The following is a 24,466-nucleotide window of genomic DNA, read 5'->3' as shown; positions in this document are numbered from 1 at the left end:
TAACAAGAACAATCATCTTTATTCACTGTTATGGCCAAGAACAATCTATGCTCAAGATAAGGACTCAGGATGCTTCACTTCCAGCCACCTACAAAGACAATGACTTCTCTGTATCAGATGGAGAACATGGGCTGGGGAGGATGTGCTCTGTTTCTCTGCTCTTCTGGGTGGTTGCATATAGTGTTTCATACATTGAACAGATTTCTGAGTTGTTTTTAGGAAGTGGCCTCTTTTGGTCTTCTGAGAATCTTTCTGAGGTTCTGTACAATGTGAAACTGAATTAAGAACATTTCTCATCAGCAATTTTATTATAGATCTTGATTTTACAGTCAATATTTTGTATTGCAACAGAAGAGGTACAAAAGTGAGCATGAAGACAAACTTGTAACTGATAGTCAGACATAACCCATTTGAAAGTATTGGTTTGTGTCTATGTTGGTTCATCTAAATAGTTACATAATATCTTGCAAATAAAAATACATTTCACTTAATGTAAACATAATGGGTGAGGTCTTGGGTTGGTCCAGCCAGCTCAGTGCAGGCTTCTATTGCTATTGAAGAGATGAGGCTTATCTAGAGATGCTCAGAATTACACCAGCTTGTGCAGTTCCATAATGATGCTTTGCACTCTGGGCACTCACTAAAACTCGTGGCAGTACAACCTTGTCCCTGTGGGACCATGGAAACCCCAGTGTGCCTGAAGGTTTGGCAGCTGCTGCTCCCACCCCAGCACCTGGGAACGTGTCTGCAGCAAAGCCTGCTCTGCTCTCTGGGTGTCAATGGCACTGACAGAGGCACTGCAGCCGTGGCCACAGGCTGGCCTCAGACACTTGCTGTGCTGTAAACACTGCACTTGAGACTGGGAAAATAGAAATCAAAGGAAACCAGTGAAAGCTGCTCTTTCAGTGCACCACAGCACATCAGTGCTTGTGAATTCTACAACCCAAGGCATCACCTTTCACTGCAGAAACTGAGGTCAAGAGAGACTCCTTATTGTGGCAACCATTTGATGTTTGTTTCTATTCCAGTGCATGGCCAAGTTGTGGCCTGAGGGACCTTTTATGAAAGTTGGAAGGCTGCTGTTTACTGCTATATTAAGAACAAAATGTAATCTGACCAGCAATGGTGTATCCAGTGGGATTTTAATGGAGCTATCTGAGTCAGCCTCACTGTTTTCTCTCCCAGCTGCATACTAAGCAGTTTTTACAGGTGCAGGCAGCCCTCTGAGCAGGTTCTGGTTTTTTCTTAGCTCAGCTCAGCTCAGCTGTCTTCCCACCAGCTGCTTACTGTGATACCCATTAAAAGGCAAGAACTCCTCTGCCTATTCCATTGCTTGCTTTACCTGGTCAGAAGTGTCACAGTACCTGGGAAAGCCATGATTTACACCATGTGCCAATGCGCAACATTCCCCTCTGGAGAAATTTGCACTGGGATGCAGGGACAATGTAGCATGCCCTGGTCATTTCCTGCTTAACCTTTCAGCAGGAAGGAAGATGAGCACTGATCTAGGCAAGTTCTGCCTATCCTGGAAAGTCTCTTTCTTCTCTGTGCATGCCCCAGGGAATCCCTGCTCTGTGCCAGTGGCAAGCTGTATAGGAGGGAGCAAACCAGGGCAAAGCATCTGCCTTCAATTGCTGACCACAGCCCCAGTCCATCTGAAACAGTGTTTGTGTGTGTGTGTGTGTGCACAGCATCCCAGCTCAGGTACCATCTCCTGCTATTTGGCTGTTAGTATCACAGCAAGGATTTCTGGTTATGGACTCAGCACACACCATGCTACTGTTATCACTCTCAGCTATGCAGCCACATCTATCTTCTCCAGCTTTGCACACAACTCAGGGAATTCTTCAGTAGCACAGAGAGCTCTGTTTCAGGGAATTGCTGAGCTGTTGGTGCAAAGCCTGCAGTCTGTGTGGTCTGGGTTATGCACACACTGAAGGAGCTGAACGGGCCTGAAATAAGACACAAAACAAAGAAATATTTAATAATCAATTTGCAAGTAGAACAGAATTACTTCACAGTTACTGGATGCAATGTGAAAATCAAAGTGCATGTGACATCCATGCTTATTAGGCAGATGGATTTTCTTAGGGGATTGTTTTTTTGATCTTGCTGCAGAAAGGTAACTTTGGTGTTTTTAGGGACAAGGGCAAATCAGTACAAACCAAAGTAGGATCTGACCTCACAGCATGTCAGCTATGCTGAAATATAAAAAATAATTAAGAAAAAGAAGAAAGATCTCTTGCACAGACTGTGGAATTCCTGCCATGCTGGAAGTTCACCATCTGTCTTACTGGCAAACCCCACTGCTACAACAGAAAGCTGTTGCTGTGAATGTCAGATATGATGGGATTTTTTTCCTAATGCATCCACTGAATCCAGTTTTAAACTAACTTCTGGAAGATACTGTTGAGATGGACAAAAGCAAGAGACCATGACCAGCAGCAGTTGCCACATGGCATGCAAAGGCAGATGCTCAGCTGATACAGACCCACACAGCTCTGTTTGCCATAGACTTACACAGTCTATCCTGAACTATGGCTTTACCTGTACATCTCTTATTTTATTATTATTCTGCATATAAAATAGCAAAATTAATTGTCTGTGTTGCTCAACCCAGTTGTGTACATAGGTGTTAGTTGAACTTTGACAAAAAGCCCTACTTGTCACTTTACCTTCAGCCCTGAGTTGTGAGACACAGCAATGAGAGTCAGGTTCCTCCCTGTGCTGGGCCACAAGGGCTCTAAGCTGTGATATATTTCCCCTCCCCATCCTAGGCTGAAATAATCTGTACCTACTTGCAGGTCCTGGGAGTATTGGTTAAAGGTTCCATTTACCCAAAGAGAAAGTAAGCACACACTTTGGCAGATTTATGCTCCACACCAGAGCTAATTTTTTCACAAAGTGCAGAGCACCCATTAATCAGGTTCAGCAATACCCAGACAGGAATATATTGCTCTGCCTTCAGACTTAAAGACCTATCATTTGTCTCCTTTGCAGACCAGTTTTTCCTTACTTAAACTATTGTCACAAACCCAGAAGTTCATAGAAATCTTTGTTTACTTTGGAAATGTTCTTATCCAAGTATGAGTCCTTGACACTGAAAAGCTCTTCCTGACAGATAAGATATGAGCAATATTGAATATTTGCCACTTTTCTAATGTCTCTAAAGAAAAAATTTGCTCAGTGTGAAGGTCTCTGAACCCACACATAGGGATAAAGGGTCTCTGGTTTTTGTATTTCCTCATCAGGAAGTTGGAGATTTCAGGCAAGTCAGGACTTTGGCTGCTGTTTCACAGACTTCTCTTTTTTGCTCCTGACAATGGTAAATTACAATAATTAGTAATGCTTATCATGTCTCATGCCTCAGTCTCTGACAAAGCAGCAGGACAGAAAGCATGCTCAAACCATGGTGAAGGAAGTGAGGACCACCCTTGGCACCCTGTGCTATCTGTATGCAGCAGGGAGGAAAGCTGCCTGTTTGGCTCAGAGTATTTTAGGTAAAAGCCCAGTCAGAAGAAAATCTGGTGGCTGGATTGCTGGATTGGTCCCTTCCTGAAAACAACTGAACCTGCTCAATGGGAGGAGAGCAAGCCCCAGCCCCAGCCAGCCTGGCTGGAGCCCCTGAGAAGGACCCAGCCCCACTGGAGGGATGTCATGGCAGTAAGGAGGAAGTCTGCTCTAGCTGGATGTAAACCTGCAGTATTAGCTTTATGTTAGCAAAGTCATCACCAATAAGAGAGGATAATTACCTGTAATTGTCTTCACAGATGATCTTAAAGTTTCGTTCTTCTAAAATGCTTATTAACTTCTGAATGGACTGACCTGAGCAGGATTCACTGTGGAGAGAAGACTTCAGTTACTTGGTGCTCCTTGTGTGTACAAAATGCTCACCTGAATTCCACACTATGGCACTGCTTTATTATAGGGAAGATGCTTTAGAAGCTTGGTTGCTAATGTGCTGGGAAGCCCCTTGGGGTTGTGGAGCTTTGGCCTTGCTGGCAGAAGCTCTGTGATGTCCATGTGATGTCCAGCTGTGCATCTTGCAGGAGAGCTTTGTGCAGCAGGACATCTGTGGGACATCACTCAGTCCCATTCCCAGTTCAGGCTGCTCCAGAACTGCTCCATTGCTGCTGGTGGCTTACTGAAATCTGTCCAAGGGAAGAAGGGTCAAGTCCTCTGTGTGATGAGAAAAGGCCAACCATGAAAGCCAGCAGTGAAGTCCCAGGTAGGAAGTGAGATAGGAGGAAACTGATAAGAAAGCAGGGGGTGAAGCAGGCTATGAGCACCTCCTGTATGTTTGACTCAGTTTACAGCTGCTGCTGCTGCTCTGTTTTGGAAAGTGGATCTTTCAACCATTTTTACATAACTTGTGTATTTCTTTCCCATCCAGATAAAGGTTTCAAGAAGCATGTAGCACTCATGATTTTAACATCTTTCTGTTTAATTTAATTAAATAGCCCAAGGGCCCCAAAGCTGTAGTGAGAGGTTTGACAAATGTCATAGGCACAGACAGAGACCCAGCAAAAGCCTTGTTACCTCAAGGTAAAAATCATCTCCTCATCCAGAGTATAGGACTCACTTCTACTCCTGGGGACAAGTCCAGTTCCTAACATATGACATTAGCAGAGAGCACTGCCAGCTCTTTTTTGTTCACTAGACTTGACAAGTTATCAGTGATTCAACATGGAATAGAAATCAGAAGACACAAGGAATGCACACTACTGGGGCTACCCCCCACTCTCTCCTTAGAAGCAAGTAGAAAATAAAAAGGAAATTGCTCTGAACTTGTCACAGGAGGAGGATGTGCCCAGCAAGAGGGCTGGCAGGGCACTGCCTTGTTGGAGCTGTTGATGGGGAGCACAGCAAAAATGTCTGATCTGGGAAATCATGGGACAAAGGATCCAGTGCCATGTGAGGGGAAACTGATGTAAAGATTACTCAGTGTCCTTTTCTCCAGCAAACCTTTATGCAAAGGACCACAAGACCAAGGCTGGTGTGCTGACCCCAGGACAGATGCACACCATGAACCATGGCAGGGGTGTCAGCTCATGTGGAAAGGGAACACTTCTGGGTGTCTGGGCTGAGGGAGGGCTGCAACACGAGCTGGAGCTGTGTCAGAGAGTGAGGCAGGCTGAGCAAGGTCCACACTCCTTCCTGAGCTGCTCTGCACCATCACAGCCTCCTGATCCATGGCACCAAAGCTGCTGTTTCTGTCCTGGACATCATTAAGAATGGGAAAAACTGTGGCAGGGCATTATGGCCACAGAACTGGCTCTGAAAGGAGGGGTCAAAGGCACAGAGCCTCATGTTTAGTGTTTCAAATGTGGCAGATCTGAAAATGAATCTGAACTGGATGAAAAACATCACTCAGAAAAGCTCAGATGTGCTTTGAGGCTGCTGTTCTGGTATCAGTAATTCCATGGTAAGCATTTAAACTACAGATTTGTTATTAAAAATCACAGAATTATTTAAGTTAGAGGAGACTGCTTGAGATCAAACCAATATGAGCTGGAAAAGGTTTCTCAGGTCCCAGTTAGGTTTTGAGTATGTTTCCATAGATGGAGACTCCACAACCTGATCTGTCATTCAAAAATGGCTCAGCACAATTATACTACTCCTGTGGACAAACAAATCCATGTCTGGATGGATACCTGGACATGTTTATCCTTGCAGACATAGCCTGGTCTCTGACTGCAGTGCTGCACCCATAGCAAAGGTCTGTGGACCTCAGTGGAGCTGAAAGGAACTTAAAGGTCATGAAAGCAAGGAAAATGTCATTGTGTTTTACCTGTAACTGTTCAGCAGTACCTACGAAAAATACTAGGAGGAACAACAGTAAAAATGTTATTTTTTCCCTGCAAAGTAAGCACCTAGAAGGTGAGTGTAAGGGAGATTTCATGAGTTTAAGGCAGTGTTGTTGCCAGACCCGAGCTGTGCCCTGTGCCTTCCCCACACTGCTCGTCACTGTGACTTACCTTTGAGGTCCACCAATGTTTTGCATGAGCCAAATGTGCACTTCAGTGACTTTATCTGGATCCAGGTTAAAGATCTCAATACTTCCAAAGATGCTAAAAATGAGAATGGAACATAAAACAGCAAAGCTCTCTTAGTTATCTCAGAAAGGTGTAGAGAGTATGCTCCCTAAATACCAGTGCTTATTAGTGCTGCTGTTACAGTCTGTGACAGAGAGAACATTCTCTTGCCAATGGATTGTCACAGACTATTTAATTGCCTTATGGTCAAATGTTGTCTCCCCATTCTTATTTCACTTTCAGGAGAACTTTTGAAACTGCCTGCAGACAGAAACAAGCTGAAGTTTTGGCATCTTTAGTGCCTCTTCTCCTGTTCAGTTTCCTGGCTGTTGGTGTGGTTTGGTGCCAGGAAAATAACCATGCTGTCCCCCCAGAAAGAATATTCTTCATATTTTGATATTATTCATGACTGCACTTCCAGCCAGGTAGCCAAGCCTAGTGAAGTAAAATCAAAGAAACTGCAATAATCAATTGAGCAGTAAGAGCACCCTGCATATCCCCCCCACACCCTCTGAAGGATTTCAGGTACAGTCTCTGAACAGGAGGAGTGAAAAGAATCAGCTTTACAACATCCAGGGGTGTGTTCACCAAAATCCCTTCTGCTCTGGGACTCCCAGGCAGACAGGCACATGCAGCCCCCCAGGAACATGAATGGTTTTGTGTTGAGTGAGTACCTGCTGCTCCTGAAAGCTCCAGCTTCTACTGATCCATTGAGCATCACTTGAACCACACCACATGCTGCTTCTGCAAACTGAACCACACCAAGGGACATTAGCCTCTGACACTACAGGCAGTGCCATGGCAGAACTGGGGCTGATAGAATTCACTGATGTCCTCAGAACTGTCTAACACAAGCAGAGGATCTGGGCAATATTTTTGCAGAATATTTCGGTGCAAAAAAAAAAAAGTCTCTGAAGGCAATGGCAAAACTGTGTAAATCCTCATTAGTCAGCTATGAACTGGCAGTCTAAGGCTGCATGGGACTGGTACAGCAGCTTGTCTGGTTTCAGTTTTATGGGGCTTTCCAGAGCCCCTACAGCTGCAGCTGTCTGTAGGAGCTCACAGTAATCCTCAGAGTGCTTTAGCTCAGGAAGTAAGGACAAGCCAGAGCAGAGGTGTCCCTAGTTTAAGGACACACAGACCACCACATACTTGTTTCCTTGTGACTCATGCTCTGTGTTCTTTTGTGGCTTGGGATTTTTCTCTCTTGATATTTTAGTAAAATTATCACCGAGGTTTTTTTTTTAAATTTGATTCTTAATATACTGTATCATGTAATCACTGGTTTTTTATTCTTTAAAACCCATGTCCAAATATTTAAAGACTACTGAGGTCTATAAAAATATCTATGCTAGATTTATAAGCCATTGTTAAGGCAAAGAGTTTTTAAGAAGCTTAATGCAGGTGACTGTGCTTATCAAATCTTTCATGTCCTCATAAACAATGCCTCAAATACAAATCTTGAGAGCTGCAAAGTTTCAGGAAGTTTCATTTTGTGTAACTTTCAAATGTATTAAGCATGAGTTTTAGCAGATCTTGAATTCACATGGCAAGGAAGCCTGCAGCTGAGCAAACCTGGGTCTGCATGTGGTTCTATCTCTCACAGACACTGGAACTCAATCATTTTCACTCCTAGTTTGCTCACAAAACATCTTTTTTTTAATATGATGAGTAGACTTTTTCTTATATACAAGAGAACTGGAGCATACAGGAATGCTTGTTTTCCACCTGGGTAGTCATCTGCTAATAATCATACCAAGGGTGAAATCTTGAGAGACAGGTGAAATCAAAGTAATACAGGACATCAGGTTTTTCTCTGGCAGTTTGTTCCTGTAAAGTGCTGATTCAACAAAGGCAGGCCAATTGCTTAACTGGGGCTAGCAGGATCTCATTCCTGGGATGGGAGTTGAATGTGTCTGTGGGTGGGGACACCACAGGAACCTTGCCAGGCACTGATGTGGGAGGATGTGCTCTCCAGGCTTATGCTGGGAAGTGCAAGGGGATTCTCAGCCTCTTGGAAAATGTCTGTGCCAATCTGGGTGCTGTTTTCCACACTGGCATGCTAAAATAGATTTTACTGTAGCAATTAATGTTCTGTGATTTAATTAAGGTGATTGCTATAATTGTATTACTTGCAGAGCTCCAGGTCTCTGCTAAGGGCTGTTCTAGACACTGACACTCAGCCTCTGTCCACAAAAAGAATGCCTGAACTACAAGGGCATCAAATGTTGTAACAACATTTATAATAATAAAATATGGGACCTTGGATTCCAACACCATGATTTTTAACACCTGGAGCTAAAGCTTTTGTCAACTTCTACTATTCCATCTTTTAAGTCAATCTGCAAAATCATATTTTTTGGAATGTCACGAACTTAGTGCCTTTCCTCACTTTTGGATTCAGGGAGATTGAGTCCAGATCTTACCATCTTGGATGCCATTTTCCAGAACACAGAGCCAGGGTTGCTCTCACATTCATTTCGTTTTGGACAAGATTCATAGTTGATTCCTGAGAAAAAATACGTTTACAGAATAGCTAAGGTTAGAGTAAATATATTTGCAAGGCTTATGTGGCTTTGTGGGCAAAAAGATTTGCCCTGTACCAAAACAAGAAGGCAAAATGGGGAGAGGGCTCTGAAAGGAAAAGGAATTTGCATCTGCTCAAAGGTCTTCCTGTTCGCTCACAGTATTTTCAGGGAGGCAGTTGCAGATCCCGTATCACAAAGAATTCTCAGAAAACAGAGAAGGGAAAACACACAATCCCCAATGTGAGAAACAGGCTGGCTCTTGACAAGTACTGTCTGATTGCATTGAAAAATTAAACTTTGCCCAACATTTTCAGTAATTCCAGCCCAGTTTAAAGGTTCCTAGCCTTAAGCACCAACCCAGGAGCCAGGAGGGCAGTGGTGCCCCCAAGGCACCTGCAGACTGCCCCAGCACTTTGATGTGTCCAGGTCCTTCTTGAATGACATTCCTGCAGTTTGTCCCAGAGGAACCACAGGGTAGAAGCAAGCAAACAAAGCACAGGGCAAAGGGGGATTGTGACCATTAGGTCAAGCAACAACTTGGTGTTAAAATAACGTCCAAAGTTGTGGGTTTTAATTTAACCTGAGAAATAGGTGCTATTTTCAGAATTCCAAAATATTGGACAGTTAAAGTAAATCACTAGAAAATGATGTGAAAATGATTGTGTTTAGGTGTAGATTACCTGGGGCAGAGGGGTCTCCACACCATGAAACTCTATCAGCCATATAACCCAGCAAGGTGTCCTCCAAGGTAAGGAAATTTTGATTGGATTTTGTATAACGATGAACGAGGTCACCTGTCTTGCTCCAAAACAGTGACTGTGAAATAAGGTACAATGTCTGGTGAGTGATAGCTATACTACAGCTGGTTAGAAAATTTTTCTGGAGAAACCCAGAAAGTTAATGATAATGAAGGAGTTTTATTGAAATGCAGCAAGTTCACCTTAGTGGGTCAGTTCTTATTTGAACACTGTCGTTTGCAGAATATTTTGGGTGGGTTTTGTTTTTTTGGTGGCACGGGACATGGTCAGCTTTTAAGGGATTTTGAAATAAAGGTTTGGCTAGTTTTCATAGGATATTTCCCAAATTTGTTGTTTGCTTTTGAGCTGCACATGTAAGAACAGCTTTCTGGAAGCAGTGTCCCTCCAACAGCACGGTGGAATGCTCCTCACAGAGACCCACGTGCTCAGGGAATGGGGACACCCCTGCCACTTCCCTGGATGACCCTGGCTTGAGGCAAGCCTTACCCAGGGATGGGTTACTGGGGCCCAAAGGTGCAGCTGCAGGACTGCTGCAATAAGTGCAAAAGTAAAATGCCATCCTCCTCAACCTCCAGACCCTCCCAGCTGTTATGGGTGAGATCCCCCTGCCCAGACCTGGCTTCCCACCACAGCCCACCCTGCACTGGTGTTACCTTGTTGCAGGGTATGGGGTGACTTGCCAGCTCCATCAAAGGCTGGTAATCTTCTGGTGTGATGTTGCAGGGGTTCTTGTAAATGAAGGCATCTTTTAAGGATTCCCATATTTTTAGGCAATCCTTATCTCTGCCAAAAGATTAAAACATTGTTAAGAAATATTTATGAGTATTTGTACCTCTCTCTCTGTTGTGGTCAAACACTCTGGATCAGATGCTAGAAGAATTCCAGCTATGCTCAGGCACCATGATCCATTACCAAAGCAGAGTAACTTCAGCAGATTAAGTATATACTGAGGAAAGAACAGTTCAAAATCACCTCTCTTCCTGCATTTCAAATTAGTTCACTGCAATATCTTAAAAAAATCTTTACCCCTTAAAATGATCAGTGCTGATTTTATGTAACCAAAAGATCAAATGTCTTCATTATTCACATATTCTTGATTATTCAGGAGAAGTAAATAGCTTCTCAGACTATAGGTTGTACATTTTAAAAGTATGGTCAAAGGATACTGTCCCCTCAGCTACAGCAAGCCAAAAAGATGGCTTGTCCCTGCGGAGAGTTTGATCCTAGAGAAAAAAAAAAATCTGTAATTTTATCTAAAACAAAAGGGGAGATTTAGCATTTTGGGACCTGAGATTATTTCTATTTATGCACTAATCTCCAGCTGTTGACTTGGGTGTATTAAATTTTCTCCTGGAGGACATTTCTCTGTCTGCAAAGCATAAATAGCCCAGAGACCATACTCCAAACTTTGGTATTTTATTTAGAGGTTAGGCAGTTGTAAATACCTCTTGCTGCCACTAAGGATTACAACATGGACACACTGAATCATCCAAAAGAGAGGGCTCCTGCAGATGGAGGGGTGACATTAGAGAATAGGCAGCTGTCCCCTTTGCTCTGCACAGTCAATGGTATCATAAAGAAAATTTGTACAGCTTGGCTGTAAGCACAGACACATCTCATAAACATTTATATGGCTCACACTTTCTAATTTGTCAAATGACTCCAGGCAGACCTTTTTCTTTTTTTTTTTTTTTTTTTAAGCTACTCCTGAAATCTGCTTTATGTAAGAGCATTAACAGCCCCAGGTGACAGCTGGGTACTGCAGGGGGATACAGTATGGGTATAAATGAAGGTGGTACAGAATGTAACCTTATCCCCTAAAGAGTTGCAGCTGCACCAATTACTAAAGATTAGGAGCAGGCCTGATCTTAACAGGCCACACCTGTAGCCAATGAGAACAGTGGTATAAAAGAGTGGATTAGTGGGATCTGGAGTCAGATGGCTGCTGCAAGGACCAGGAACAGTCAGTGCTTAGAGGAGCTGCCTGTGAGAAACACTGAGGCGGTATGAAACTCTGGTGATATGGAATCCTTGCACTATCATTGTAATAGAACTCTTGATAAATAAGACAACAGGGTACCTGGTGATCTATCCTTTCATATGGTAAAGTTTTTATGCTTGGTCTCAGAGGACAAAATATTTTTCAAGAAACTATAAAAAAACTATTTTTTTTTTAGTTTCTAAAGCACAGAGCTGGGAGACAGACACAATATAAAGCATTTCTGCTGCTAGACTTAAGCTATGGCCATGAGAGGCACAGAGAAGCCACCCAGGTGGTTTGTGATTATGCCAAGAGAGATTGCTGAGTCAGTAACCCAAAGAATCAGTGTTCCATCCTTTCAAGGCACCAAACTTAGCAGTGCATGATGTGTGTTAACACTTCCAGTACATGAGAGAAGAGTCTTTATGTACAGTCCTGGGAGAACTGAGCAAAATTGCCTCTTTAATGTCACAAAAGCTGGTAGGTGTTAGCCTGCAAGTGGGGGAGGCTCTTCCACAGCTGCTGATCACTGTGGAGCTGCCAGGTGTATCACAGGGAGGAATGTAAGTCATGAAGATGGGCTTTTATGGAAACTAGGCAATTTCAAGCATTGATTAAGAAATAAAAATATAGATCATCAATGTAAAAAAATACATAAAAAGCTAAACAACCTTTTCTTTTTGCTGTCCTCACTTATAACATTTTTTTTAATGAATGAATAATAAATCATTGGTTTGCCGCTGGAAAGCTATTTCTTGGATATGAAGCACAAATTTTGTCTCACACCCTAAAGAGATTACCAGACACATAGAACTGTAGTTTTGGTTTACATATGATGAGCAGTGGGAAGGCTTAAGGACCTGTAAGTCCCAGCTCCAGGAAGATGTGCTGTTCTTTCCAGTCTCACTGTTGAGGTAGATTCTGTTAATAAATTTTCAACTGACCTTTTTCCAGCACAGAAAGAAAATACTTGTCTGGTGTGCAGCATTTAACTCACACTGAGCAGAGGAGAGGGCAGAGACTTTCTGTAGCTCTGGGCCTTCTGAAACAATATGAGAATTTGCTGGCATGTGGCAGGCTGAAAATTCCAGCAAGAACAGCTTCAGGTTGAAACAAGAACATGTGCCTTGCCTAAAGAACCCAAAAAACAATTGCCTGAGAAACAAACAAAGCCATAGAATGTGTTGATTTAGTGTTCCTTCTGGATTTACAGAAGAAAGAAAGGCCACAAAAGAGATCCTCACTCTACCAGTTAATTTCATTTACCTAATTCAGATAATTCTGGAGTCCATGGGGAATATACTCTTATGTCCCACACTACTGTGGGCCTTGGCCTCTCTCTTTCTCTGGCATTTGTTTGTGTATTTTGAGTTGCATACAAACTAATTCTACATCCTATCTGCAAACACCATATTATCTCTTCAGGCATAATGGACTTCTTCCTTTGAGGCTAGCTTTGTTTATGCTGAAATAGCTAAAGCATTTTATTTTACTATAGACTCTGAAATATTGAATCCAAATTCAGTGATATGTAACATAAATATACTCTAAATTTGTGTTTAATTTTTTTGAGTTTTATTTTTATGAATAGAGTTTGGGCAATACTGGTAAACAGGAAATAATAGCTAACAGAAAGAACACAGGAAATCTTCTGTGAACTTGAAAACTGCAACGTTTCTCTGGAAAACAAGGACTGAAGAACTTGTCTTAAGATCTTTTTGAGCCAGAGATTCTACCCTGAACTCATTATAGGATACAATAGGGGTTGGGATACAAATAAACTTTTCCTTATTAAATTCAGATGTTATACACACTGCAAAGCATATCCTCCATTTGTCCTTACATTGGGGTAGAAGTTGTGTTTTCCAATAAATTGGAGCATTTCTATCCATTTGCCTTGTATATGAATATCACATTAATCTATCAAGTGAAAGCTGGGGCCAAGAATATTTCCATTAGTATCTATCCCAGCAGCCAAATTTTAATGTGCATATTAGAAAAATGGACAGCTTCTGCATCATTATTTCTTGCATATCCACACACTGGTCTGGCTAACCTTGAAAGAATATCCTTACACTGAAAGGAATGGGATAGCACTGAATTATCTGGTAAATAACTGTTGCTATAGATTTTTTTTTTTTGCTTTACAATTTTTTTTTCTTTAACTGGACATGACAGAGCAAATTCATCCCCAGTTGAAACTGATTTAATTGGTATAATATCAAGGATAGGTTTCATCCCCTCTGATTTCAGTTACACCATGAACAAAGTCTTGCTTTCAGTTCAGCACTGGACTGACACTGAATGCTGAAAACATCTGAAGAAGGGCAGTGTTCCCTTGGGCTCTGCTGTCTCGTTTTCTACTCAAGAATTTGAGAGTGATGCTTAAAGTATGGGACCCATTTCAGATTTAAAAACAAATAATTACTTCCAGGTTTTGTTCTGGAGAACTCAATCCACTTGATTGTCCACGTTTTTAAATCACCCTGCCAGGTAGAGACTTTTCTGGTGACACCTGTTCTCCCCTGCAATCAATATCAGATTTTCCAAGGTCCAGAATTTTATTTCTAAAACATTGCAATGTCTTCAGGCCACCCTGAGTTTTTAATTGAGGCCCTGTGGTGAAGCTCTGAAGTTACAGCTGGGAACAGTCCCCTGAGCCCATGAACCCAACCATGGAGTGATCAAATCTCTGCAATTGGTGTAATTCTCATTTGCTACCATCACCAGCCAAAGCTGTGATGAACCTGAGCACTCAGAAATCTGACTCTTTAAAGAGTCAGCAAGATATTTGTGGTTGTAACATAGCTCCTTAAAGACATAAAGCCAGTTTTCACTCTTCTGAGGATCTAAGGCATGGTTTTAATCTGTCAAAACACAGATATCTCAGAAGGAAAATGTGTATCAAATGAGCTAAATGGTGTAGCAACATTTCTGCATCTACCAGACCCATCTTTGCCTGTGTCAATTTATCTGCTGGAATTTGATAAAATGTGATGGCTGTAGACAGCAGTAAAATTTATACATCTCTAGTCAATCTCTTTTTTCGTGTGAGCTTATGTGTAGCTATGCCTTTATGTCAGAAATTATACAAGGACCAATTATACAATTGGTATACAATTATATGGTTATGCCTGTGTTGAGAGGAAGCCCTCTGTAACTCAGAATCCTTTTGCTACCTTTTCTGCCCTAAATATTTCTGGGGTTTTATTTCTTCAGCTTTCCCCTCCCTAATTCCAGCCTTGCCGTGTCTCCCTGCTGCTTTGGAGCAGTTTTTTTTTGGAGCTGCTGCCAAGCACAGCCCAGGCAGCTGTGGTTCCCTGGAGTGAAGCTGGGCTGGGAGCTAAAAGCAAGGAGAGCAGTGCCATCAGGTGGGAGAAGGAGCTCCTCCTCCATCAGGTGGGAGCAGCAAGCCCAAAGATGTGGGGCTCTTCCAGCACGACCCATCTGCAGGGCACGGAGCTGGAAATGGGGATGAGCACGCAATGGATTGGCTCCCTTCTTGTTATTGCAGCACCCCAACCTCCCATCAGGTATCTTTATCCTAAAAGTGAGACAGATACGAATTAAGAGAGGTCAGCCACTGTTGTTGCTGAGGATTTGAGGACACTAATTAATGCCTGCTGGTTTCAGCGTTAGGATAATGGAAAGGGAGAAAATTAGCAAGGAAAAAGATGAAAGAAGAAAATAAGATCTGCCAAGCTCAGTGTCTTTGATAAGCACGAGCCTCTCATTTTCCATTTAGTTTAATTATTGCAAAGTGTCTGCCACCATAACACTCATGGTAACAGATTTTTTTGTCAACATGAAAATGACATGTTTGATTTTTTTGGCAGCCTGATTTGGTAAGTTTTGCTTTCTGCTAATTACGTAGTTCAAAAGTCAGTACACAAAGCATTGGAGGAAGTGACTGGGCATAGAGTGGGAGATCCAGAGCCTGCCTCACAGGAGGATCACTTCTGGAAAGGCTGCTTGTAGGCAGAGCCATTAAATTCAGCACAGCAAAGATGGGGAGCCTGGAGGTCTGGGAAAAGGAGTCCTAAATGAGATTGCTGCTGAGTGCAGCCCACGGCTTTGTGTGTTCCTGGACAGTGAATGACCTGGAGCAAGTGACAGCTCCTCAGCACACCAGTCCTTCACCTCTGGCAGCAATAACAAGGTTTTAAGGGCAGGAGTATTTGTGGCTTTGGTTTATGGCTCCTGGAGTATTTTATGTGAGTGGGAAGTTGCTGCTGCAGGACAACACTGAGCCTCGTCACCCTTCTGGGAAGGGCTGAGCCAAGAGGTGACAGCTGTAACAAGTGAAGGGCTCATCCACACAGGCAGATTGTTTTGCTGCCTGGATTTCAGCCTCCCTGGGTGAAAAATAAGCTGCTAGAGCAGGTGATGTTTGAAGGGATGCTCTGTAAGTGGAACAGAGCCCCCAGGAGGGCAGAAGTCTCACCTGGACTACATTTTGACAGAAGGTCATAGTAGCTCTATAGTTTAAGCTTCCAAGTGAGGGCCATGTCATCAACAGACACAGAGGGAATAAATTTTAGCTGACAGCTTACCCCTTGATCAGAAAGGGTATTGGCAGGAGAGTTTCAATGTTAATATTAGACTTCTAAGAACACTTCTGTAACAGTGACCTAAATTAAGGTATGTACAGGGAAATACTCAATGGTTTAATGCACCTTCACTTTTTCCCACCCACAACATGAACCTGCACTACATTGTTGTGTTTTGTTTTGCTTGTTTATTTGTTTTTAAGAGAACTAAAGCTGCTGGAATGTGGCATAAATGCAATAATTTGGGAGAAGTTCCTGCTTCAAGGGTGGGCTCTATCAGCAGGACACAGACAAGGGAACAGCTTTAGTACATCTGTGAGTGAGTTTCTTCACAATTCCTTATTTTGTGGTCATCCCTGGGAAGACAGAATACATCTTTAGCATGATTTTTCCCTTGGACACTTGAGACAGACTTTCATTTGACCCTAGAGGGAAAAAGGATCTATTCCTTCTATCCCTATGGATAAGCAGAGATCATTTCTTCATGGTACCCTGAGGTGTTAAACTGCTCTTGAGTTTTAACCATACCTTAGCAATGACAGCTGAATTATATCACCTCTGAGTGTGGGGTTTTTCTCACTGACATCTCCACAGATGTTATAGAGGACCAGAAGCAGGGAATAGTGGGATGGAACAGTATTCCCCTTTACAGCAATCAGCTCATAAAAACATTTAATAATTTCAATCCGAGGGCAGTGCTATAACTTAGGCAGCCACCAGACATTGCCCTGTAGAGTCAGCTCTATAAAATCAATAAACAAGAGAAAATGTAAAGAGCAGGCAGCTGACTGTGCATGACTAAATAGCTGCAAAGAGTTACAGTGGAAAACGAAGTTGAAAAGTTTTTCATCAGCAAATACTTCTGATTAACATGTAGAAGATCACCACAGACAGAATAATATTCTCTCTAGTATCTGGAATTAAAACCAAAGGACATTTTGACAGCAAGGATATTTTAATATAGTGATTCAATATGTGTAAACTAACCTAAATATGAAAAATTATTTGGAATCCTATGGAATCTTGCAGCAAGAACCATTAAATATCTATACACTGTCAAATTATGTAAAAAAGTTTGTGTAGATGAGAAATATAAAGTCATTTCATAACAATTTTATATGATAAAAACTCAGTATAGAAAACTGATAGGTGAGTTGACATTTGGCTGTCAAGTGAGAGATAAATTCAGATCTCAGATTTCTGTACCTTAGCAGTACACTGATGTTGGCCATGGACAAAAGACAAAGTATCTTTTGACATCTCCCTGTTACCCTTGCTGGATGCTCGGACCTTGGGTTGTCTGTGGAGTTACAGCCTGGGAGGGAAGATTTTCAGCACAGAACTGAGCCTGAGCTTTGCACAGAACTGGATGGCTTTTCACAGCCCAGCAGTGGCATTTATACTCCAGAAGAACAGAAATAAATATGCTGGTGATTAATGATCTCAAGAACAAATAAATGAGAGCATCCCACTGCCCTATGAACTTGTCTCTTGCTAAAAGGAAGTTAATTCTTTCTAATGAGCTTCCTTTAGAAAGAGATGACAACAAAACCCAGAGTCCTACCTTACAGCCCATAGTAGGGAACTAGCTTTAAACAGCAGGAGGACTCTTTAGAGGGACAAACTCCAGAGCCAGTAGCCCCATCTCTATATCCTCAGGTACTAATCACTGTCCATTTGTGCCCACTAAACATTTCATTCCAGTTCCCCATTGAAGCTCAGTACAACATATTTTAATAGATGTGTACTTTGAAGTAGGACTCAAACAGTTGTTAATATTTATAATGAAATCTTTGCTCCCAAGAAAGTACAAGAACAGTCAAAGCCACTTGTATACAACTTAGGGAAAAATAGTTGTAAAAGAAAATATTGTTATAAACATTGAAGGATAGAATAAATAAAAAGCAGAGCAATGCAGGTTTCATATAATAAAGAGAATAATAAAAACACAGAGAAGGTATTAAAATCAGTACACAAGCATATGAAATAGGGAGGGGAACTTTAACAGCATACACAAATGTTAGGACTTGGGTATTTTAATAAGCAGTGTGCTATTATGATGATACAGTGCCCATCTTAATGCTGAGAGACAAACCAGATGTAGGAACAAAATATCAAAACAATTTTCATTAGAGATGAGCCAAAACATTTCTTCATTGCTGTTTGTCCCAGTTTCCCAGTGGAGTTCTTACAAGTCTAACAGCAATTCCTAAGAAATGAAGCAGCATGAGAAAGGAAGGTACTTTTGGTGATCATCTAGCCCAACCTCTGTCTCAGAGACGGTTTCTCAGGACCAGGATCTGTCTTGTTTTGAATGTTTCCAAGGATGAAGCCTCCACAAAGTCTCCAGTCAAGTTCCACTCTTTGATCACCCTCATAGTAAAAAACCCTGTTTTTTCCCCTATGTTTAAATAGAATTTTCTGTACTTTAATGCCTCTTTAATGCCCGTTGCCTCTTGTCCTGCAACTGAATACTACTGAGAAAAGCTTGACTCTCTCTTCTTTCCTCCCCTCAGCTGGTATTTACCACCTTGAACCTTCCCTTCTCCAGGCTGGGCAGTCTCAGGCTCTGAACCCCTCTCTGTATCTCAGACACTTCCATCACCTTCATGGCCCCTCACTAGATGTGCTCCAGGTGTGTCCCTGACTCCCTTGCACTGACAAGGCCAGAACTGGCCCCAGCACTGCAGCCACACCTCCCCAGGGCTGAGCAGAGGGAAAGGTCCCCTCTGTCCCCCTCTGCCAATGCTCCTTCTCATGCACCCAGGCACTGCTGGCCCTGGGCACCAGGGCACAATGAGGGGTCACATCAGCTTGTCACCAGGCCCTGGGTCCTGTTCCACAGGCAGTGCAGACAAAGCCTTTTGTTTGCTCTGGGACCAAAAAAGATGGCACAGCAATGACAACAGATTTTTTTAGGAAGTGTATTCTTACAAACAAAGAAACACTGAGCCCTTTGCAGTTTGATGGATATCAAACTAGGGAGCTCTAGAAATCTGCTGAGCACTCTAAGAGGGTCTAATGCATTACAACTGGGTAGTAATTTGTACTTTTCTGAAGACTGGTTCAGTAATGGTTTCTCTCATGCAAGGCACATTTTCTCAATGAGAAAACAAACCTTAGTTAAGTTTCAGTATAATATCATGGCTATAAAAATAAACCTAGGATTTTTGTGACACTGAATCAAATCATGGTTATTTAGTACCATGCTTGATGTGAAAGCATTAACAATCAGTGAACAAACACAAAGAAATTAGGTTAAAAATGCCTAGTAAAGCATGAAGGCAAAATGCAAAAGTAAGCATACAACAAACCCCAGATTTCTTTCAGGAGGGAATTATGCTGTGAATGCAATAGTATCTCACATAAAATCATGGTCCATATATGTTCTTTCTCACAAAATATATCTCCATCTCCACAGGCTGCAAAGGAATGGGAAGGCAAAATGCATTCATGATTGTGCAGTCAGGAGACAGAGCTCTCCTGGACATGCACCAACTCTTACTAAATTTAATGGAATTACAGACTGTTAAAATTTGTTACAACAGAACTTGCCACTAACAATAAAAACAATATTGGTTGATCTAATTATATCTAAGGAGGAAATATATTCTGTGTCCATACAAGATTGCATGAAAACTGTACTGAAGTTTTACACTTTCAGCTTCATCATCAGGTTTTTGTATTGCTTAGTCAGGCACAGTGGCATTGTTTGGCCTGGCAGTTACATGTGTTATTGAAACTGCTCTCTGTCTGTGTCCTTGGTGCCCTCTTCCTGTCAGAAGTTAGACAAAAAATAAGCTGGTTTGACTTCAAACAATTTTTACATTTTTAAATAGTAGCTCCTTGCCAGCTTCTCTGGACACAGCCCTGGGTAATGTGCTCTAGGATGTTCCAGCTTGGGCATGGAGGCTGGAGCAGCTCACCCTCTGTATTCCCTTCCAACCTGACCCATTCTGTGGTTCTGTGAATTAAAGACCAAGAAGTGACTGCAGCTGTCAGGGGGGAGCAGTCATTAGCTGAGAATGAAAATTCTCTTGAGCTGCCAATGTAAAATCAGATATTTCTAGATCCAAAAAAAGCATATTTTATGCTTTGGGCATTAGTGACTATGACCTTTTAGATAACATGGCTTCTCCACTCCTTCCCCAGGTCACAAAGTGCTGCTGGTTCCTGCCCTCAGCCTGCCAATGCAAATGTGCTGAAGAGGAAACCTAAGCCAGTTAATTAACTCAGGCTACAGCTGCTGCCCCTTTCTCTGCCCCAACAAGTCCAGAGGTGCCAAACAAACCATGAGAAGCAGCACCTTCGAGTGCTGGGTGAGTTATGGTGCCAGCACGAGTGGTCCCAGCAGGGATCTGCTGAACTCCCTGAGCTGTGCGGGTGAGCCTGCAGCGCTGAGCCCCTGCCTGTGCCAGGGATAAACTCTGGGAACCTGGCGGGGGTGGCACTGGAGGCGACTTGCGAGCGGTGTGACAGCCACAAGAGGGAGTCCCTGGTACTGCGAAGGAGAGGAGGAGTCATTGGAGGTCAAATTGTTTCTTCAGACCAAGATGCTTTTGGCTTTATTCAGCCCAAACTACCATACAGGCTGATGGCCACAGGGGATTTTTACAAGGCTAGTGAAATCAGAACTTCTAGCTTCTGTTAATGTAGAAAAAAAAGGTAAGACTACCAAGCTGTGACAAATTATTGCTTTGGAGCCAGTGTTTTCCAGGGAAGTGAAAAGAGAAATATGATTCTTTACTGTCAGTGTGTAGCTGTGTAACTCTGTGTGCAGGGAACAAACCCCCTAAAGCCTGCTGCTATACCATCCACATTTCTTCCTAAAAAATAGGAATAATACTGAAAGTGCTTTATTGAAATGTTTGGTATTCTCTTCCTCTTCCTCATGAACTTTGTCATGACAAAGTTTATGCAGGAAGACTGAGGAAATTGCATGTGTACAAATATTGAGAGTCAGCCAGCAGCAGAAATAAATCTGAGGATTGTATGGCATGCAAGCAGTTGAACACAATTATTTCCAGCAGATGCTGTAACACAGCACCAGAGAAATGTCCTTTTGTGAGCAAGTTCAATGCAGAGTTTTGATGAATTTGAAGAATAAACAAATCAACAGGATAAAATCTGATTGCATGAGGTGTTCACAAAGCTCAGCTGCAGACAGCAAGAGCCTTCCAGTGGCCTCTGTGGGCTTGGGTTCAGCCCAAAGATTGTCTTGGAAAGGAGAAGAGCATGACCAGAGTGAGCTGGCTGGGCATGGCGAAAGGGCTCCAGGTAAGATGAGGGAGAATGCAAAGAGGCATCCTCTAGAATTAGAGTTGTGATAGTGGAGGTGCACACTAGCATGTCAGAGGCCTTCTGAAATGATTTACAGCACACAGATGCAAAAGCAGAGCTAAATGGAGGCTGTAGAACTCTGTTAAAGCCATCGGTGATAGCCAGAAACAGTAAAATATCCATTGGCATGTCAACCACCCCCCTTTTCTTCAAAACCTGCCACCTATTCCAAATTGAAATATGGCACTCCAAAATGTAGTAAATGTCACTAACTACCACAGGGAATAGATTTTATGTTCAGAAAATATCATCAATGGTGGAACTTAGTGACTCTGATATTAAAAAAAGGTAAAAATACATGGAAGTGTCCACGAGTTTACTAAAGGCAGATCTTTAAAAAAAATATATAAATCAGTGTAAGATTAAAAGGGAAAGAACAAAATATGGACAAATTTATGAGAAAATGAAAAGATTTCCTACCAAGATAAAGTTCTCATGGTGGGAAGCAATGGCAGCAAGTTCTGGCAGAGTACAGGGCACAGCTTGCCCAGCTCACAAGACTGCCCATGTTTCTGCAGTTCCCTGTTCCTACTCTTCTCTTTGATTAAGTGCACCACAGATCCCATACAACAGAGGATCCAAGGCCTACATTAATAATGAAAGAGAGAGGGATGATGATGAAAGATCCCACTCTCTGATGTGTCTAAAGGCACCCAGGTCATTATCAGAAAGTGCCAATGACAGAAGGGGTTGATTACACAAGCTGCACAGAGCTAAGCACAATCAGAAATGAGCAATCTTGGCTTTGATTTCCAGAAAAGCATCTGCATTTAATTCTTCATTCAGGAAACCTCTGAACATTTCAGATGTACATAAACAAGCATGTTTTTCCTTCTTCTGTGATATATGCTTCAGAAAAATCTGTCACTTAAATAAAATTTAAAAAAAAGGGTCCTACTATACAGAAGTAATTTAATCTGAAAGAAAGTGAGCTCACAGCTCACTTAATGCACAAAGTGTTAAGCACTGTTGGATTATGAATAGGCCAAAATATTGTGCTTTGTACTAACAAACGTTTAAGAAACTTGTGATCATGGATTTGTGATTTTTAAAAACTGTCCTTAAATTAATTGCCTAAACAAATCATTCCTAGAGATATTTGTGGCCCAGATTCAGACTGTGTTATCAGTGAAAACACACGTGGCCGTCGCTGAAAGCACATTCACACAAAAGTGGTTTTCACATCTTCAACACCCCAATTTCAATGAAACAAGCCCATGTCACAAAGGCTGTTAGGCCTGAAAACAGATTTCAGATTTAAATATTGAGTGTATAATTCTTTAATAAATTAATTTATGCTTTTAGAAACATCTATATGATTTTGCAAGTTTCGGGAGCTTTTTAATTTTATTTACAAAAGAATCCTCCTTGTTCTCACTAAAGCCACTGAAATATTTAACTAAAGAGTGAAAAAGTCTCTGTGTACTCAGGCCATGGATTTTCACATGACCCTTCAAATACTGCAGATCAGTGTTTTCATACAGTGCAGGATATCCAAAGCCAAAAGAAACCCAAATGCAAGCAAACTGTACACAGCTTTGTTCTCATCAGCTCAATGTCATGAAAACAACAGGTTGCCTTTTTTAGGACAAAGACCAGGATGGTTCTGTCACCTGGCCAAGGTGTGGGGCAGTCCCATAGCACTCAGCCCAGGGTGATGGAAAATTCTGCCAGAGGCTCCCTGCAGAGACAAAGCAGGACAGCTGCTGCCACAGAAGGGATGGATGGGTCCCTGCTGAGAGACCCTGGCTGCTCTGGAGCCCATCCTGGGTGTCCCCAGTACCTGCTGGGGGGCCCGGGGCACTCCTTATTTCATACTTTGCCTTTCTCTGCAGCCAAGGGGATCAGCAAATCAGTTCTCAGCTCTAACACACTGGTGCAGACCTGGGCCCATGGAATTTCTTCTGCAGGAGAGGAGGGATGGGATGCCAGGGGTGTTGCGCTACCTGCTGTGATGAGCTGAGCAAGGCCACCTCTGGGGGAAGGTGTTTCCAGGGGCTGATGAGCTGGTATTGTGATCCACCTCTATTTCTCCATGCAAGGTCTCTGAGCTCTTCAAGAAGTGATATCCACATGCTAAAAACAGTTTTGGATAACCCCAAGGTACTTCTGCATGTTTTTCTAACATCTTTGTCTGCTTTATAAGTCTGTGTTGAACCTTGTCCTTTCCCTCCCTCCTGTGTAGTCTCGGTTACAGGACTGCAGTGTCACATTACAGACTTTGGCAGATCAGCTTTAAAGCAAAGTGCTTCACCTCCGTGTACTCAAACCTGCTAGAATTCAGCTTTTATTTCAGCTGGCACTAGGGAAGTTGTAAAATCCATTTCTAATTACGTTTTGATTAGTGTTACTTTTATTGCCCCCGCAGGTAGTTTCCTTAAAAAGCCAACACTGGGGCACTGAGTTTGTTGTACATTTTTCTACAAAAGAGAGTTCTGATTTCTCCCTGCCTCTGCAAACCCAGCCAGGTGGAGCTGGCACAGTTCTGCTCACCTGACACCTGACCCAGACCTCTACTCACCCCAGCTCTGGGTGCTGCGCCGTGATGTAGTTGTAGCATCTTCCCAGAATAACTTCTTGCAAGTTCTTCGTGGTCCCCCTGTCCTTCCACTTCAGCATTTTGGGGCTGACCTCGTGCCTTCCGTGGGTCAGCAGAGAGGCCAGCACGACGGCGAGGACCAGGGCGGCCAGCAGCACGGCGATGCCCACCAGGAGCACGGTGCGCTGCCGGGCCCGGGCAGAGCCCTGCGGCAGCGGCATCGCGCTGAGCGGCGGCGGCAGCTGCGGGACAGAGGGACAGCGGGACAGAGGGACAGCAGGGACAGGGGGAACGGCGGGGACAGAGGGACAGCAGGGAGAGGGGGAACAGCGGGGACGGCGGGGACAGCGGGGACAGCAGGGACAGGGGGAACAGCGGGGACGGCGGGGACAGCAGGGACAGCAGGGACAGGGGGAACGGCGCGGACAGCGGGACAGCGGCTCCTGCGGCCAAGCCGCGCCGCCCCCGCCCCGGCGGATGCCCGGGAGGCCGGGCTGACCCCCGCCCGCCCCGTGTCAGCGGCCGCCGGCAGAGCGCGGGGCTGAACGGGCAGCGCTGCGCCCTCCGGGGATCCCCGGGCAGTGCCGGGACCCCCGGGCAGTGCCGAGACCCCCGGGCTGTGCCGGGACCCCCGGGATGTGCCGGGACCCCCGGGCTGTCCCTGGACCCCCGGGCTGTCCCTGGAGCCCCGGGCTGACCGAGGGGCCAGCGGCTCCCGCGGCCTCCGGGGCTCCG

General features: G+C 43.4%; 1 protein-coding gene across 1 annotated transcript; it reads right to left on the bottom strand.

Moving 5' to 3' along the window:
- Positions 1–2: 2 nt before the first annotated feature.
- On the bottom strand, positions 3–24,466 carry LOC139599758 (ADP-ribosyl cyclase/cyclic ADP-ribose hydrolase 1-like). Its single transcript, XM_071447339.1, has 8 exons — positions 23,714–24,466; positions 9,975–10,104; positions 9,244–9,379; positions 8,462–8,544; positions 6,710–6,786; positions 5,979–6,071; positions 3,753–3,839; positions 3–1,952 (listed from the first exon to the last, which is right to left on the bottom strand). The coding sequence occupies exons 1-8, from the start codon at positions 23,950–23,952 to the stop codon at positions 1,871–1,873; spliced, it is 927 nt and encodes a 308-aa protein (XP_071303440.1). The 5' UTR covers positions 23,953–24,466; the 3' UTR covers positions 3–1,870.

This window comes from Agelaius tricolor, unplaced genomic scaffold, assembly GCF_023055355.1.
Source record: "Agelaius tricolor isolate 1412-34295 unplaced genomic scaffold, bAgeTri1.0.p SCAF_24, whole genome shotgun sequence".
In the NCBI taxonomy this organism is placed as follows: domain Eukaryota; kingdom Metazoa; phylum Chordata; class Aves; order Passeriformes; family Icteridae; genus Agelaius; species Agelaius tricolor.
The sequence above is the reverse complement of the archived record's forward strand: the minus strand, read 5'-3'. Positions and strand labels throughout refer to the sequence as shown.

What these genes read in the sequence shown, in the direction of transcription:
- LOC139599758 (XM_071447339.1), bottom strand. Translation starts at nt 23,952, where the DNA reads ATGCCGCTGCCGCAGGGCTCTGCCCGGGCCCGGCAGCGCACCGTGCTC. An exon ending in GGAAAATGGCATCCAAGATG is followed by an intron (nt 6,787 to 8,461) that starts GTAAGATCTGGA and finishes GGTGTGGTTCAG; the next exon opens with TTTGCAGAAGCAGCATGTGG. An exon ending in AACATTGGTGGACCTCAAAG is followed by an intron (nt 3,840 to 5,978) that starts GTAAGTCACAGT and finishes TTCTCTCCACAG; the next exon opens with TGAATCCTGCTCAGGTCAGT.